This window comes from Gorilla gorilla, chromosome 19, assembly GCF_029281585.2.
Source record: "Gorilla gorilla gorilla isolate KB3781 chromosome 19, NHGRI_mGorGor1-v2.1_pri, whole genome shotgun sequence".
Lineage (NCBI taxonomy): Eukaryota > Metazoa > Chordata > Mammalia > Primates > Hominidae > Gorilla > Gorilla gorilla.
This window is the reverse complement of record NC_073243.2, coordinates 23,450,983-23,467,126: the sequence shown is the minus strand read 5'-3', so window position 1 is coordinate 23,467,126 and position 16,144 is coordinate 23,450,983. Positions and strand designations below refer to the sequence as shown.

The following is a 16,144-nucleotide window of genomic DNA, read 5'->3' as shown; positions in this document are numbered from 1 at the left end:
ACTGCCCTTTTTATCCTTCTTGCTGCATTTTCATCCCCTGCCAAAGCCCCAGGCATTGCCCAGCCTGCAGCAGCCCCCAACCACAGCTGTTGCTAACCCACCACCATCGCCACCACCACCACCACCTGAGATCCCTCAGGAACTGTGAGTGGGCTAACACACTCAGGTCTAGCACATGACCTTCAAGCCCCAGTTCCCAACAGAATTGACCCCTGCTCTGGACCCCTTTCCAAGCAGCCCCATCCCCTTATAAACCACACTTGGAGACCACTGCTCCTATAAGCACACACTTCCTCAGACAGCCTCAATACAAATGCACCACTATTTACTGAGGGTTCCCCACACGTCAGGCACCCTGCTAGGGGAGTCTCCAATGTCATGGACATGCCAAATGCCAGTGCTCTTCGCCCTCTGAGTCTCCCAGAGTCCCTGTGCCTCCTGCAGTCAGTGTGACAGTGTCAGTCCTGGGCAAGTTGCTGTGCCTGAGCTGAAGGGGAGGCCTCGTCCCGGGCCTGGGCACCCCTGCCAGCCACTGTCTGCCTTGCTGTCTCTGTCCCTCGCCTCCTCTGGTATCATGCGAGGCATTGGCTCATCTGGAAGCAGATGCTCTGGATGGGGTTGGGCAGCCACACCCGCTCTCCAATCTCTCCCCACTGTTTGGCCCAGTGTTTCTGTGAGAGGATCAGGACAAAGGCAAGAAAGCCCAGGAGGTTCACTGGCTGGCCTGTGGTCCACAGCTCCCGTTTCTTCACCCAGATGCAGGATCTAATGTGGTTCCGAAGCTCAAGGCTGAGGCTGGCTGGTGGATTATAGTTCAAGTTGGGAGATCTGCAGGCAGGAATTATGGAGGCCAGTGTTTGGGGCAAGGAGAAGGGTCTGCAGACTTCAGGGGCCTCAGGTCCCAGCTACTGGCCAACTTCAGTCCCTTGGGCTCCTCTGCCAGGCCGTTGGCTGCTCCATAACATTGCCCTGCAACTGCCACAGAACCCTAGCCTCCAAGAGACCCAGAGCTCAGGGCTCTCATCCCCTGGGTGCCAAGCCACACCCAGCACAGTCTCTTCTGGAGCTCAGACTTAGCATCTTTCTTGGAGCGAGTAATAGGAAAAATGGGAGGTAAAGGAAGAAATGGAGCACTCAGTCATTTGTGGGTCAGGAGCACAATCACCACACACACACCACAGTCAGCAGAATGCCTTTCCTGATACATATACACACATATCTACACATGCACGTGTACACACACAGATTTTCTGAGACACATACTCTGAATTCTTCTGGAAGAGAAGAACTGGCTTGAGAGGGCACAGGAAGCACCCAGGAATGGAAACTAGTATTTCCCAGACTCAAAAGACAGGACCAGTCATTGCTGCAGAACCAAGCAGGGTGACTACTGGTCTCTTGGGTCCAGATCACCATTTTCTTTGGCTGGTTGGCTTCCTGCTCACTCCTGTTCCCAATTTTATCCTAGGACTTTATCTCCAATGAGGCCCTTTTTCAACTGCCATGACCTAGATTTGTCTTCCTTGGCCCTTAGCATAGCAGGAATACTCATTGGCCATAGGCTCAGCCAGCTCAGTACCCATTGGCTGCTCTGCACTAAGCCTCTGTCTCCATTGGCCACACATTCAAGGCATCCTCATTCATTCTTATTGCTATGGGTTCAGGCGGCCGTTTTCATTGGCTGCCCTGTCCTGAAGCTCGATCTCTATTGGTTGCCACGAGAGGTAGTATCTCCACTGACAGTGGATCCAATGGATGAATGGGCTTTGTTCTCTCCATGCCACACTGGTAGGTGTCTCCCAACATGTGCCCCCTCCTCAGCCTGCATTAGGGTGGGGGGGCATTGGGGGTGCCTGAAGAAGGTTCAACAGCCTCGAGAAGCCTCTGGTTCTGGCGAAGGTGCCTCCTCCTTTCATGTTCCCCTGTGACTTCACACACCAGCTGGGCAGGGAAGGCCCCAGGAAGCCCCTTCAGCCAACCTGGGGGAAGAGAGACAGAGGCTCCAGTGAGGTGGGGGCAGGGAGCAGGTGAGGAGGCAAAGGGGGCCTCGTGGGGTGTCAGGCCTTCAGGGTCATTGTAGGTGTGGGAATTCATGGACAAGCCTGGAGCATCGGTAGAAAGGGCATCAGAAGTGGAGGTGACAGCAGCTCAGAGAGGGTCTGGGCTGCTCCTCCGTCAAGCCCTGCAGTGGCTGCTCATGTCTCTTGGAGTAAGAGGTGGAGTCCTTGCAGAGACCTGTCAGGTCCTGCGTGATCCCATCCCTGCCACTTCTATGACCTCATTTGCTTCTCCCCCTTTCTCCTGCTAGTCACACTGGCCTCCTTACAGTTCCTCAGTCACACACCAGCCGCAGGGCCTTTACACTGCCTGCTGCCTCCAGCTGGGACACTCTTCCTCCAGACACCATGGGCCTAAATTAGCTCCATCAGGCTTCATGTTGCCTTCTCAGTGAGGTCCACCTCGGCCTCCCTATTGAAAATTTCAGTCTGCCCAACACTGGAACTCCTGACCTTCTTTGCTCTGCTCACTTTTTTTTTTCATAACACTCATCACCTTCACATGTACTTTATAATTTACTTATCTATTTTGCTCATTCTTTATCGTCTGCCTCCTCTGCTAGAACGTAGCTCCAGCAATGAAGGAAGTGTGATATGTTTGATTCACAGTCCCTAGAACAGCGAGTGGCACTTTGTAGGTGCTTAATAAATATTTATTGAATGAATAAATGAAACACGGCCAGGCGCAGTGGCTCACGCCTGTAATCCCAGCACTTTGGGAGGCTGAGGCAGGAGGATCACTTGAGCCCAGGAGTTCAAGACCAGCCTGAGCAACATAGTGAGACCCCCCCACCTCCATTAAAAAAAAAAAAATAGAAATAAGGCCTGGCACCAGAGGCTCATGCCTATAATCCCAGCACTTTGGGAGGTGAAAGGGGACGGATCACCTGAGATTAGTTCGAGACCAGCCTGGCCAACATGGTGAAACCCCATCTCTACTAAAAATACAAAAATTAGCCAGACGTGGTGGTGGGCACCTGTAATCTCAGCTACTTGGGAGGTTGAGGCAGGAGAATCCCTTGAACCCAGGAGGCAGAGGTTGCAGTGAGCCGAGCTCACACCACTGCACTCTAGCCTGGCTGACAGAATGAGACTGTCTCAAAAAATAATAATAATAAATACAAAATAAATAAATGAAAGACTTTCTCACCTTCAGGGGTCTTGTGCAGGTGTTTGGGGGCAGCCCTGGACTCCAGACTCCGTCCTTCAGTCTTGGCAGGTGCAGACGACTCTGAACACAGTTCCTGGGAACAGTCTGGTTGGGGGTGGGTGACATTAAAGTGATTCTGTTTAGCTTCTCCCCCATATTCCTCTAAGACTCGCTTTTTCTTCCCTCATCCCCTCTAGGGGGATACTCACCACAGTCCTCATAGATGGTGTCTGGGGAGCAGGGAAGGGGGCCTGGGGTTGGGAAGGCTCCCAGCCAGCGCTGCATGTCTGATCTGGTGGGGATATTGGGAAGTGTCACAGTTGGCCCAAAAGATCCTCTGGGGCTGAGGCAGGAGTCACAGAAGAGAGAGACTGGGGAAGTGGGGGAGGTCTGAGAGGTCAGATAAGTGTCCCAAGGTTGTTTTCTGAGGGAAACACAACTCACAGGGAAGAAGCTTGGAGTAGTCGGTGGGTGGGGCGGCCCTGGTGGTTGCTGAGAAGGGAGAGGCGGAAGGTAGGGGGTCCAGATGGATCCGGAACCTGCTGGGCCTGGACCAGGGAGCGATGGGCATAGTCCAGAACCTGTAACCGCTGCCCACTGCCCAGGGATGAGGTCGTTCAGAAGGACAGCAGGGGTCCCGCTGGACCCCTCCTGCCCACTCCAGCCTGGGCTCCTTCCTTCCCTAGGACTCACCTCTTAGGCTGAGTGATGAGCAGCAGGTCGCTAAAGAGCAGCAGGCAAAGAGGGGTGAAGCGGGGGCGCGAGGCAAAGAGCACGCCCCCCCTCCGGCACCCTAACTCAGTCAGCTCTCCCTGGAATTCCAGGCGCCGTGACCAGGAGACCAGGGGCAGGGCCTGCGAGGAAGCGGAGGCAGAGGAGGTTCTAGCGTGGCAGCAGCAACATGGGGCAGGGCAAGATGGGGAGCCTGGGCGGGGATGTACCTTGACTTTGTGGAAGCGCAGCCTTTGGGTGAGCCGGATCAGCTCTTCAGTCTGCTTCATGCGCCCCACCTCAGCGCTGCAACGCTCGATGATCTAGGTAAGGGGAGCTGTGTCACCACCCCAGCGGCCAGCCCCCTACTCCCTACCATTTCTCTCTACCACCTTGTCACCTCCCCCTGCTTCAGCTTCCCCACTGCCCACCTTGCTGACAGCACCCAGGGCCTTCTGGGCATTCTCCTGACGGCTGGACCCCTCTTCTGTCTGGCGCAGGATATTCTGGGGACAAGGAAGAAGGGTGACTGGGCCCCCTGCTCTGTGGCCCTGGGATTCAGAGGGGCCACAGCTCAGAGGACCCTGTCTGTTTCGGCCAGTTTCAACAAGGCTGACAGACTCATCACTCACCATCTGCAGAACCCTGAGCAAGTCCTGTTACCTCTCTGAGCCTCAGCTTCCCCATCTGTAAAATGGGGCTAATACCCACCTAGCATATCAATAGCATTGTTTTGAGGATTCAAGAAGGCAATATATGTAAAGTGCTTAGCATAGTTCTTGGCACATATTAAATGTTGAAAAGAAGGTTCTTATTTTTTTTTTTCTGGAGTCTGGCTCTGTCACCCAGGCTGGAGTGCAGGGGCGCAATCTCGGCTCACTGCAACCTCTGCCTCCCGGGTTCAAGTGATTCTCCTGCCTCAGCCTCCCAAGTAGCTGGGATTACAGACGTGTGCCACCACGCCCGACTAATTTTTTTGTATTTTTAGTAGAAGCGGGGTTTCACCATGTTGGCCAGGCTGGTCTTGAACTCCTGACCTCAGATGATCCACCCGCCTTGGCCTCCCAAAGTGCTGGGATTACAGGCATGAGCCACTGTGCCTGCCCCGAAGGTTCCTATTATTTTAATAATTATTAACCAAAACTGTTAGTGCAGGCAATATAGCAGAGTAGCTAAGAGTGCTTAGATTACAATTTTGTCTCCATCAATTATTTCTATATGACCTGAGGCAAGTTATGTGACCTGTGCCTTAGCTTTCTCATCTCTAAAGTAGGACAAGTAATAGTTCCTACCCTCACATAGTTGTGGGTAAGTTTACACAGGTGTATAGTACTTAGAACCATTCCTAGAAAGCTTAATAGCTGTTGAGCTATTATGATTAGTATCATTATTATTATTTTGTTGTCTACACTGGGGATAGATAAAGCTGAATAAGATCATAAAGACACTGATAATCTAGTTGGGAACTCTTCACATAAAGATCCCCTCATTCATTGGGCTCAGTAGCTCACACCTATAATGCCAGAGCTTTGAGAAGCTGAGATAGAAGGATTGTTTGAGGCCAGGAGTTCAAGACCAGCTTGGCCAACATAGTGAGACCTGTCTCTATAAAAATAAAAATTAATAAATAGCTGGGTATGGTGGCATTGTAGTCCCAGCTACTCTAGAGGCTGAGGCATGAGGATCCCTTGAGCCCAGGAATTTGAGGCTGCAGTGAGCCGTGATCGTGCCAGTGCTCTAAAAATCCCCATATTGGGTGACCTGGTTAGAAAGGAGTCTCTGCTTTGCCATAGAAGAGAGTGTCTTAGGCCGGGTGCAGTGGCTCACGCCTGTAATGCCAGCACTTTGGGCGACTGAGGCAGGTGGACCACATGAGGTCAGGAGTTCGATAGCAGCCTGGCCAACATGGTGAAACTCCATCTCTACTAATAATACAAAAATTAGCCGGGCATGGTAGTCCACACCTGTAATCCCAGCTACTCAGGAGGCTGAGGCAGGAGAATCGCTTGAACCCGGGAGGCAGAGGTTGCAGTGAGCTGATATTGCGCCACTGTACTCCAGCCTGGGTAACAGAGTGAGACTCCGTCTCGAAGAAGGAGGAGAAGAGGAGGAGGAGGAGGAGGAGGAAGAAAGTGTCTCAAATCTCAAACTTTTTTTTCCCCAGTATCACCCCACTAAGTTGTCTTTTTAAGATAATTTTCCCTAAACATCTCCCTCACCATGAAAGTTTAATTCTACAGATCTACTGGAACTCTGTTTATGCACTAAAGCTTCATGGAGTACAACTGTTGGAATAACTAAGATTATTTTCACCCCCAAAGAACCAATTTTTGCCCCCTTGGGGGTGATACCACCCCAGCTGGGAAGGCATGTGGGTAGAAGAATATAGCCAGAGACAACCTCAAAAACCACTCACACACTCCCCCTGAGACCCAGCGAGCAGAAGGGACTTGCCTAAGGTCACTCAGAGAGTCAGTGCAGAGCTAGGTGTGGAACTCATGTCTCCAGCCAGAGGGCCTTTCCCTGCACCTGGACCTAGAGGCAGTCCAGGTAAGGGGAAGAGCACAGGGCCCCTAAGGTAGGACTTGGTGAGTCCTAGGCTGAGAGACCCAGATTCGGAGTTATGATTTGGGGGATTTTATGTTTAAGGTGGAGTAGTGCATGGTGATAGCTGGAGGGCCAAGAAGCCCTCGGGAGAGTTCTCCGATGGGGTTGGTGGGGCACAAACGGCCGCAGCCGGGACAGGTACCTGCAGCAGCATGCGCAGCCGGGTGATGCGCTGGAAGGGCAGTAGCAGAAAGGACGGCAGCGGGAGCCGCTCACACTTAGGGAGGCTCTGCAGCCGGCGCAGCTCGGCGGAGAAGCGCACGTTGGTGTCCCTGCAGAAGCAGGCATGGCTAGCGGCTGCCTGGAGGCCCTGGTGCCCCAACCTGCTGTGGCCTCGATCCCATCCCTCTCCCCAGCTTCCTCCCCACCCCTGGGACACTCACATGAGGCGGCTGTAGGTCTCCTCCTGATACTGCTGGTTCCGCACATAATCCACATACACCGAGAAAGGCCCCACAGCGTGGGCATGCACCACGTCACACAGGTCGCTGATGTGGGGGGAAGAGCGCACACGGGACAGGAGCGTTGCTAGAAACCTGAAGGAATTGGGGAAGCAAGCAATGGGGCGGGACAGAGAGCCCGGTCTCCCGGGTTCTTGAGAGAAGGGTTGGGAACTAACTGGGTCCGTAGAAGGAAGGACCTGGGCCGGGGAGAGAGGAAAGGGCGTGCCCAGCAGCCTAAGGGCAGGTTCCCTAGAAGGACGGCAAGCCACTGACCGCTCGCTGACTCCCTGGACTCGCTGCACATTGGAGAAGAGTGTGTGGTGATCACGGGGGGTGAGCGTGTCCCGGAGTGCCTGGCTCAGCACGAAGGTGTCGGTCAGCAGCCGCAGGGAGCGCAGGTAGGAAGCCTCGGACGTCACCACCTCGAAAAGACTCTAGAAAGAAAAGCAGGCAGTCGTGGGAAGCCCAGTTCACCGTGGGAAGCTAGGACCCTGGGCCCTCCTCCCCTATGCCTGACCCATGCAGCCCAACCCCAGCACCCCCCTCCCATCTCCCACCTCCAGCTCCCACCTCCTGCATGCGCCTCTCCTGGGGGCTGAGGGTGTCCAGAAGACCGCTGGCTTGCACAGCCGGAAGCTCCTGCCACAGGGTGTTGCGAGGCCCAGGGGGTCGTGGGAAGGTGGGCGCATCTCCAGCATTTGCTGGAGAAGGACTCCCATCCTCACCGACCCCCCACAGCTCCTCTGACAGCACGGCTGCTCGGTAGGTCTGGTACAGAGGTTCTAGAGGGCAAACATAGCACTTCAGGGAAGCCCAGGGCTCCCAAACCCTTCCCCACTGCTTGATGGTCACAGCAGGGACCCTCAGGTCCAGAGGCCCTCACCATCCTGCAGGGGCAGCTCCCAATTCTGCTCCTTCAGCACCTCTAGCCCCTCCTCTTCCCTGTGGAGAAAGAAAGGGAAGGAAGTCCCCAGGGCCACCACTGCTGCCCACCGTAGGGGTGCTTGTTCTCATGCTGGACAGGGCAACCCATGTGCAGGTTGGATGTAGGGACCCTGACGGCTCCCCACATCAAACCTTTTTTTGAAGGGGAAAGGCAAGGTCTCACTATGTTACCCAGGCTGGTCTTAAACTCCTGGTCTCAAGCAATCCTGCCACCTTGGCCTCACAAAGTGTCAGGATTACAGGCGTAACCTACTTTGCCCGGCCCAAATTCCAGATCTTTTTATGTGCCTTTTAGAGAGGAGCCCCTGAACTAAGTGGGTCCCATTCTTATGTCAACTATTGTAGACCAGAGATTTCTGAGTCTCCTTGTCAGCCGTCTCACGTAGCAACCGTTGTCTGGAACGCCCTATTTGTGTGTCAAGAAAGCTCAACGTGATGGACTGCAAACTCTCACACCTCCCACCAGCACCTGCAGCCCCTTATCTCCCCTGCTGTGGTCATCAACACCACCACACCCCCATTCGCCCAAGCTAAAAACCACACTAGTAAATGTTTGTTGAATAAATGAATGGACACAGATAACTTCTGATAACAATGGTGAATCTAAGATAATTAACAAGCCTGGATAGCATAGAAGAGATGGTCATGATTGCCAAATAGATTTTCAGACAATAATTGCAATAGAAGCTCAAGGTGAGGGAAGGGAGTTAAAATGGTGCACTCACTTACTCTGGACCCGGCTCTTCACAATATCATATCCCCACGATTCCATGAGGTGGTTCCTATGCTTAGCCCCATTTCATAGATGAGGACACTGAGACCCAGGAAGGCTACATATTTTTTTTTTTTTTGAGATGGAGTTTCTCTTTTGTTGACCAGGCTGGAGTGCAGTGGCACGCTCTTGGCTCCCTGCAACCTCCATCTCCCCGGGTCCGAGCCATTCTCCTGCCTCAGCCTCCCGAGTAGCTGGGATTACAGGCACCCGTCACCATGCCCGGCTAATTTTTGTATTTTTAGTAGAGACAGGGTTTCACCACGTTAGCCAGGCTGATCTTGAACTCCTGACTTCAGGTGATCCTTCTGCCGCGGCCTCCCAGAGTGCTGGGATTACAGATGTAAGCCACCGTGCCCGGCCTTCTATAAGATCACAGAATTGATAAGGGCCAGAGCTGGGATTCGAAACAAGGGCTGCTTATCTCTAGAGCCCTGGCCCTTGTCCCCTCACCTTTGTGGAGGTGGGATTTAGCTGGAGCTGAAGGTTAGTCTGCCCTCAGGTAGAAGCATGGTGGGGAGAGAACCAGGGAGTAGGGGTGGGGGTGTTCAGTACCTCCCCTCCGCAGTTGCTGGAGGAGTATTCTGAGGAGCTTCATCAGGACTGTCCCCTGGAGAGAGAAGCCAGAGTGAAGAGAAAAAAAAACTCCAGGATCCCCAGCCCAGGACTCCCAACTCCAGCCCCAGCAGGGATGGTTACTATAAAAACTGCAACTCTCTTCAGCACCAGAGCAGCAGCTGGTAGGGAAGCAAAGAGCCCAGTGCCTGTTGGGGATTGTGGTTTGCTGGGCTTTAGTCCTCCCCCGCCTCTCTCCTGTCCCCTCACAGCCCAGAGGTCCACTCCCCCAGGCCCTGCACCTGTTTGGATTCCATCTTCAGAAAGCAGATCAAGATCTGGCTGTGGGGGGTCCCCGAAAATGGTGGCATCCTGCCTGACACGAGTTGGTTTGGGAGGCTTGAGGGGTGGCAGGAGTTTGCGCTCAGCAGTGGAGCGGTAGGATGTGAGGACAACGGCAGGGTGACCGATGCTTGGAGGGTTGGGGCGGGAGCGAGAGGTCCGCAGCGGGGAGGCCCGACGGGGGACCCTGGGGACCTCCTCATAGCCCCCCACAGGCACCCATCTGAGCTCCAGGCCAGGCCGGGTGGTGTGGCAGACACAGGGGCAGCAGGGAGGGCAGGCCAGGCCAGCATCTGTGGGAGACAGGTAGCCTAAGGAGAAAGCCCTTGGGGCCCAGCTCCACCCCCGCCCAGACCATCTCCATCTTTAACCTGCCCAGCAACTGCAATATCAAGGTCCAGGCATCTATAGATCTCCTCCACCCTGACTGCCTTCAAATCCCGACATACAGAAACCAGATATCCCAAACATTAAATCCATTTTTGAAAAGGTAGCCCCTGAAAGTTGTTAGCACTGAAAACGAAGAAGATGGGTGGATTGAGGTCACCCAGCGCCCCCCACCCGCCACACTCACCTGGAGCACCGTTCTCCTGGGACCCACTCCCGGTGAGGGGAGCTTCTCTCTCCCCATTCACATCTGCTCTCGCTTGGAGACCTGGCTCCGGGACATCTGCATCCTGAGCCCGGCCTTCAGCACCCCCTTCAAACCTGCCAGCCAGCCTCCGCACAGTGCCAGGAGCTGAGGCAGAGCCATTCTGAGCCAGGACCCCAGCCATGGGGAGTAGAGGCGTGCAGGGTGACCCAGACGGCTTGGGTGGGGGGACTGGAGACCGGGGAGCAGGTTCTGGGGAGGTGGAGCGCCGGGACACTGGACTAGGTGTGGGGGTGCTGGAAGGTGAGTCTGGGGAAGTCTGGGAGTCGAGGCTGGCTCTAGAAGCTGAGGGGGGCAAAAGAGCAGGGGGCTTGAGGGATGCAGCTGGGGGCTCCCAGAAGATGGGCGTGCACATTGGGGTTGGTGCATCATTGGAGTTTCGGGGTAGTTCTTGTGGAGAGGAGCCATTGTGGGGAGGCCCTGGGGACTGGGCAGCCCTGGAACGAGAAGGAGGGCGGGGGCGGATGATCCGAGGGGGCTTCTGCGTGGGGGGTGTTGCTGCAGGAAGGGACTGGGCTGACATCGTCCTCTGTGCTCTTCAAAGGAGTGAGGTGCTCTGCTGGAGTCATCCCCTGAGGAGGAGGGGGGGAAAGAAAAAGACCCTTAGTGCCCCACAGGGAGGGTAAACTGGGGCCACTGGAAGGCAGGATTTTGAAGTCAGGAGGGAAGGCTGGTGTGGGGGTTCCAGAGAATCCATAAAACTCAATACGGGATACAGCCGCTCCGTGTCTGCCCACTGAACCGTGTGTCCGTGGAGTGTGTTGTGGAGGTTTGTGTGTGGTTTGTGTAGGGGGTGGCACGGTGTATTGTGAGTGTGTGAGTTCTGTGCTTGCCGGGTGGGTGTGCAGGGGGAGAGTGGAGCATACGGTGTGTGGTGTGTGGCCCTTTAGGAAGTTCTCGGTGTGAGTGTCTGAGATAGCGGTGCCAGGGTGGGTGTGCCATGTGTGTTCTGTGCTGTCTGGGTCTGGGTGCCGTGGGCACGCCTGTCCTCCGGGCCTGGGCTGCGAGGCGTGCATCACTGTTTCCCTGCTCTACTGGCCCTCCGCCCCCCATTTCCCAGTTCCTCTCTCCGGACTCTCCCTTTCCGGATTATTTTTAGTCTCCTTTTCCTGCCATCAAGATTCTTGGAGCCTCTGACCCCCAGAGATGAGGAGGTCCTGGCGCGGTCCCTCCTGTCCTGCGTCTGATCATCCCCGCCTGCCCTAGGGTCTGGTCACAGAGAGAGGCCCAGCACAGGCATGGGTCTTGCCAAGAGGTCTGGGGAGGTGGCTGGGAGAGTGAACCGAAGGAGAGGACCAGTCGGGCCAGGGCGCTGCGGCCTGGGTTTCTCTTCCTCCCTCGAGGAAGGAGGCTACAATCCCAAGAAGGCTGCAGGGTCAGGGCTGGGAAGCAGAGGAACCCCCAAACTCCCTTCAGGGGTCAGCAGGAGAGTCAGACCCCTCCAGGCCTCGGATTGGGTCCTTGAGAAATGATGAGGGGGGAACAAGGGGGTTGTAGATGATGGGTCTTGCAGCTCAGTGGCCTCTGTGTTCTGGCAGAAAGTCATTTAGCAAAGTGACCCACACGGTGGTCTTGACCACTGGCCAACTCCTCCCCAGCCCCTGCCCCTCAGGGATCCCACCCCTTCTCGGGTACCTGCATTTACTTCCTTCCCTACCCCCCACTTAGGAACCCAGGTACTCGGGCCCCAAGCACTCACCCTTGAATCCCCTCCACTCTCAGTCACCTCCCAGGGCTGAGTGAGTAGGGGCAGGAAACAGGAATCAGGTCCGCCTCCCAACCGGACACCCCCCCCCCCCATGAACCACACCACTCTCCACATGCGCACATCACACAGGGCCCCAGGAGACAGAGGTATCCAGGGTCTCAGAGGTTAAAGGGGTCTGGGGAAAAGCTGAAATTCAGGCTTGGAAAGTGTGTGTTCAGGTTCTACCTGCACAGCTGTGTGGATCGGGGCTCATAGGGGTGAGGTTGACAGGGGTAGGGATGAGGACAAGACGGCAATGGCACAGAGCCTGGCTGAGCAGCATGGGTGTCTGGATGCCTCTGTCTCAGCTAAGGGATGCTGCGTGCATCCCTCCACGGCGAGTCTCACCATCTTTCCCCGGACTTGCACCATCACCTGTCTCCTGAGCCGGGCGTGAGCCAACGCCTATTTCACACCCAGGGACCCTCCCGCAGGCTTCCCTCCCTAACTCTGCAGTAGGTCCCCATGAATTTACCTTTATCTTTTTGGAAACTGTTGCTATTTTCAGCCTGTCCTGTCTGCCCCTTGGAGCAAGGAATGCAGGGCTGAGGTCTCCAAGTGTGTGTTCCTGTGATTCTGGGGTGGGAACTCAGGGCCCAGATTGAGATCTCTGCGGAGGAAGCCAGTTCCTCAGCCCCACCCAGCCATTGTGTCTGGCGTGTGTGTGTGTGTGTGTGTGTGTGTGTGTGTGTGTGTGTGTGTGTGTGTGTGTGTGTTAGAGGAGAGAGAAAAGGGGAGGGCCAGGAGGTAGGACTGAAGAGAGGAGAAGTGTGGACTTGGGGTCTGTCTCCTCCAGGGAGGTATAACATTTGCAGGGGGCCAGGCGTGGTTGCTCATCCTTATAATCCCAGCACTCCAGCACTTTGGGAGGGCAAGGTGGGAGGACCAGCCTCGGCAACATAGTGTGACCCTGTCTCTACAAAAGATTTTTAAAAAATTAGCCACGGACAGGCCGGGCGAGGTGGCTCACATCTGTAATCCCAGCACTTAGGGGGGCCGAGGCAGGCGGATCACCTGAGGTCAGGAGTTCGAGACCAGCCTGACTAACATAGTGAAACCCCGTTTCTATTAAAAATACAAAAAATTAGCCAAGCATGGTGGCACATGCCTGTAATCCCAGCTAGTCGGGAGGCTGAGGCAGGAGAATTGCTTGAACCCGGGAGGCAGAGGTTGCAGTGAGCCGAGATCACGCCATTGCACTTCAGCTTGGCCAACAAGAGTGAAATTCCATCTCAAAAGAAAAAAAAAAGCCATAATGGCACACATCTGTGGTCCCAGCTACTCAGGAGGCTGAGATGGGAAGATTACTTGAGCCCAGGAGTTGGACACTACAGTGAGCCGTGATCACACCACTGCCCTCCAGCCTGGGCAACAGAGCAATATGCTGTCTGAAAACAATAAAAAATGTGCAGAGGTCGGGCGCAGTGGCTCATGCCTGTAATCCCAGCACTTTGGGAGGCCGAGCAGGAGGATCACCTGAGGTCAGGAGTTTGAGACCAGCCTGGCCAACATGGTGAAACCCTGTCTCTACTAAAAATACAAAAAAATTAGCTGGGCGTGGTGGCGCACGCCTGTACTCCCACCTACTCGGGAGGGTGAAGCAGGAGAATCACTTGAACCTGGGAGGTGGAGGTTGCAATGAGCCAAGATCCTGCCACTGCACTCCAGCCTAGGCAACAGAGCAAGACTCCACCTCAAAAAAAATAAAAATAAAAAATGTCCCAGGAGCCGTGGCTCACGCCTATAATCCTAGCAGATTGGGAGGCCAAGGAGGGTGGATCACCTGAGGCCAGAAGTTTGAGACCAGCCTGGCCAACATGGTGAAACCCCATCTCTACTTAAAAAAAAAATAAATACAAAAATTAGCTGGGCATGGTGGCGGGCACCTGTAATCCCAGCTGCTCTGGAGGCTGAGGAGAGAGAATCACTTGAACCCAGGAGGTGGCAGTTGCAGTGAGCCAAGATCGCGCCATTGCACTCCCGCCTGGGCAACAAGAGTGAAACTCCATCTCAAAAAAAAAAAAAAATTAGCCGGGCATGGTGGCACTCCCCTGTAATCCCAGCTACTCAGGAGTCTGAGGCACAAGAATCACTTGAGCCCAGGAGGCAGAGGTTGCAGTGAGCTGAGATCGTGCCATTGCACTCCAGCCTGGGCAACAAGAGTGAAACTGCATCTCAAAAAAAAAAAATTAGCCAGGCATGGTGGCACTCCCCTGTAATCCCAGAAGAGACTTAATTTTCCAAACAATAAGCCCCAATAAAAACAGCATGAAGCCAATTAAATTTTTTCCAAAAAAAAAATTTTTTTGAGACAGAGTCTTGCTCTGTTGCCTAGGCTGGAGTGCAGTGGTGCGATCTCTGCTCACTGCAACCTCCGCCTCCTAGGTTCAAGTGATTCTCCTACCTCAGTCTCCCGAATAGCTGGGATTACAGGCATCTGCCACCATGCCTGGCTAATTTTTTGTATTTTTTTAGTAGAGACAGGGTTTCCCCATGTTGGCCAGGCTGGTCTCGAACTTCTGACCTCGTGATATGCCCGACTCGGCCTCCCAAAGTGCTGGGATTACAGGCGTGAGCCACCACACCTGGCCCCAAAAATTTTATAAATAGTCTATAACATTTTAATCTTGACCATAAGATGTAACTTCCATAACCTTTGTATAACCTTTATAACCTTTATTAAGGAGTCAGTTAATGCTCCAAGAAAACCTTGTGAATCTGACACAGGGGCCCATATGCTGGTCTTGCATCAGTGTGTCTTTGACATTAATGGTTAATTTATAGAGAAACTGAATTTATTTTATTTCTCAAAATCAACCCTTACCATCTCACATGCCCACCTCTTCTGCAATAGTCCCTGGGCCTTGAGGAGTTTAACAGCTTTAATTTGTGGCCGTGTGTCTCGGCAATACAGTTATTTTAATTGGCATCTTCTACCGGGCCTGAAGATGAGGCTTTAATTGATGTTAGTTTTTAAGATTTAGCAGAATTGGTGTCCTTTTTAGACCCAAGAATCAAAGCCCTGTAACTCAGTGTCACAAGGACTTTAAAAGCACATACAGAAAAATACATGGATGTAATAAACTTAATTTTAAAAAATTGTTTTTGGCCTGGCATGGTGGCTCACACCTGTAATCCCAACACTTTTGGAGGCCGAGGTCGGTGGATCACCTGAAGTCAGGGGTTCAAAACCAGCCTGGCCAATATGGTGAAACCCCATCTCTACTAAAAATACAAAAATTAGCTGGGCGTGGTGGCAGGTGCCTGTAATCCCAGCTACTTTGGAGGCTGAGGCAGGAGAATTGCTTGAACCCGGGAGGCAGAGGTTGCAGTGGGCCGAGATCGTGCCACTGCACTCCAGCCTGGGTGACAGAGTGAGATTCCATCTCAAAAAAAAAAAAAAAAAACGAAAAGGAAAAAGAAAAAAAGCAAGAGTAGCCTCTGTTGCAATAACTATTTTAGTCAATAAATCAGGTAACACAAAAGTAAGCAGTTTAGCCGGGCAAGGTGGGCAGATCACCTGCGGTCAGGAGTTCGAGACCAGCCTGGCCAACATGGTGAAAACCCGATTCTACTAAAAATACAAAATATTAGCCGGGCATGCTGGTGCATGCCTATAATCCCTGCTACTCAGGAGGCTGAGGCAGAAGAATCACTTGAACCCGGGAGGCAGAGGTTGCAGTGAGCCAGGATCACACCACTGCACACCAGCCTGGGCACGACAGAGTGAGACTCCATCTCAAAAAAAAAAAAAAAATTATTTTGCCAAGGTTGAGAGCACACACCTGTGACACAGCTTCAGGAGATCTTGATGACATGTGTCCAAGGTGGTTAGGGCACAGCTTGGTTGGTTTTATACATTTTAGGGAGACATAAGACCTCAATCGATATAAGTAAGACGTACATTGGTTTAGTCTGGAAAGGCGGGACAACTCAAGCACGGAGAGGGCTTCCAGGTCACAGGTAGGTGAGAGACAAACTGTTGCATTCTTTTCAGTTTCTGATTAGCTTTTCCAAAGGAGGCAATCAGATATGCTTTTTTTTTTTTTTTTTTTTTTTTTTTTGACAGAGTCTCACTCTGTCACCCAGGCTGGAGTGCAGTGGTGTGATCTTGGCTCACTGCAACCTCTGCCTCCCGGGTTCAAGTGATTCTCCTGCCTCAG

The 16,144-nt window shown here is 53.5% G+C and overlaps 1 protein-coding gene across 3 annotated transcripts; it reads right to left on the bottom strand.

Annotated features, from left to right (window-relative positions):
* Positions 1-12,559, bottom strand: ARHGEF15 (Rho guanine nucleotide exchange factor 15). 3 transcript variants are annotated; one of them, XM_004058555.5, is made up of 16 exons: positions 12,457-12,559; positions 10,157-10,806; positions 9,543-9,875; positions 9,241-9,295; positions 7,852-7,910; positions 7,539-7,750; positions 7,242-7,402; positions 6,909-7,061; positions 6,668-6,797; positions 4,350-4,424; positions 4,149-4,241; positions 3,901-4,061; positions 3,652-3,804; positions 3,417-3,499; positions 3,208-3,312; positions 1-1,979 (listed from the first exon to the last, which is right to left on the bottom strand). In XM_004058555.5, the coding sequence occupies exons 2-16, from the start codon at positions 10,755-10,757 to the stop codon at positions 1,828-1,830; spliced, it is 2,526 nt and encodes an 841-aa protein (XP_004058603.3). In that variant the 5' UTR covers positions 10,758-10,806; positions 12,457-12,559; the 3' UTR covers positions 1-1,827. The 3 variants fall into 3 exon arrangements, with proteins under 3 accessions (XP_004058603.3, XP_004058604.3, XP_055223425.2); XM_004058556.5 differs by lacking the exon at positions 12,457-12,559 and adding an exon at positions 11,934-11,975; XM_055367450.2 differs by having other exon boundaries at positions 1,868-1,979; positions 3,652-3,755; positions 12,457-12,555.
* Between the last annotated feature and the right edge of the window lie 3,585 nt (positions 12,560-16,144).

Excerpts from the sequence above, each read along its gene's own strand:
- ARHGEF15 (XM_004058555.5), bottom strand. The coding sequence starts at position 10,757 with ATGTCAGCCCAGTCCCTTCCTGCAGCAACACCCCCCACGCAGAAGCCC. Across the intron at positions 9,876-10,156 it reads CCAGGAGAACGGTGCTCCAG|ATGCTGGCCTGGCCTGCCCT; the intron begins GTGAGTGTGGCG and ends TGTCTCCCACAG. Across the intron at positions 3,805-3,900 it reads CTCATCACTCAGCCTAAGAG|TGGGCAGCGGTTACAGGTTC; the intron begins GTGAGTCCTAGG and ends ATCCCTGGGCAG.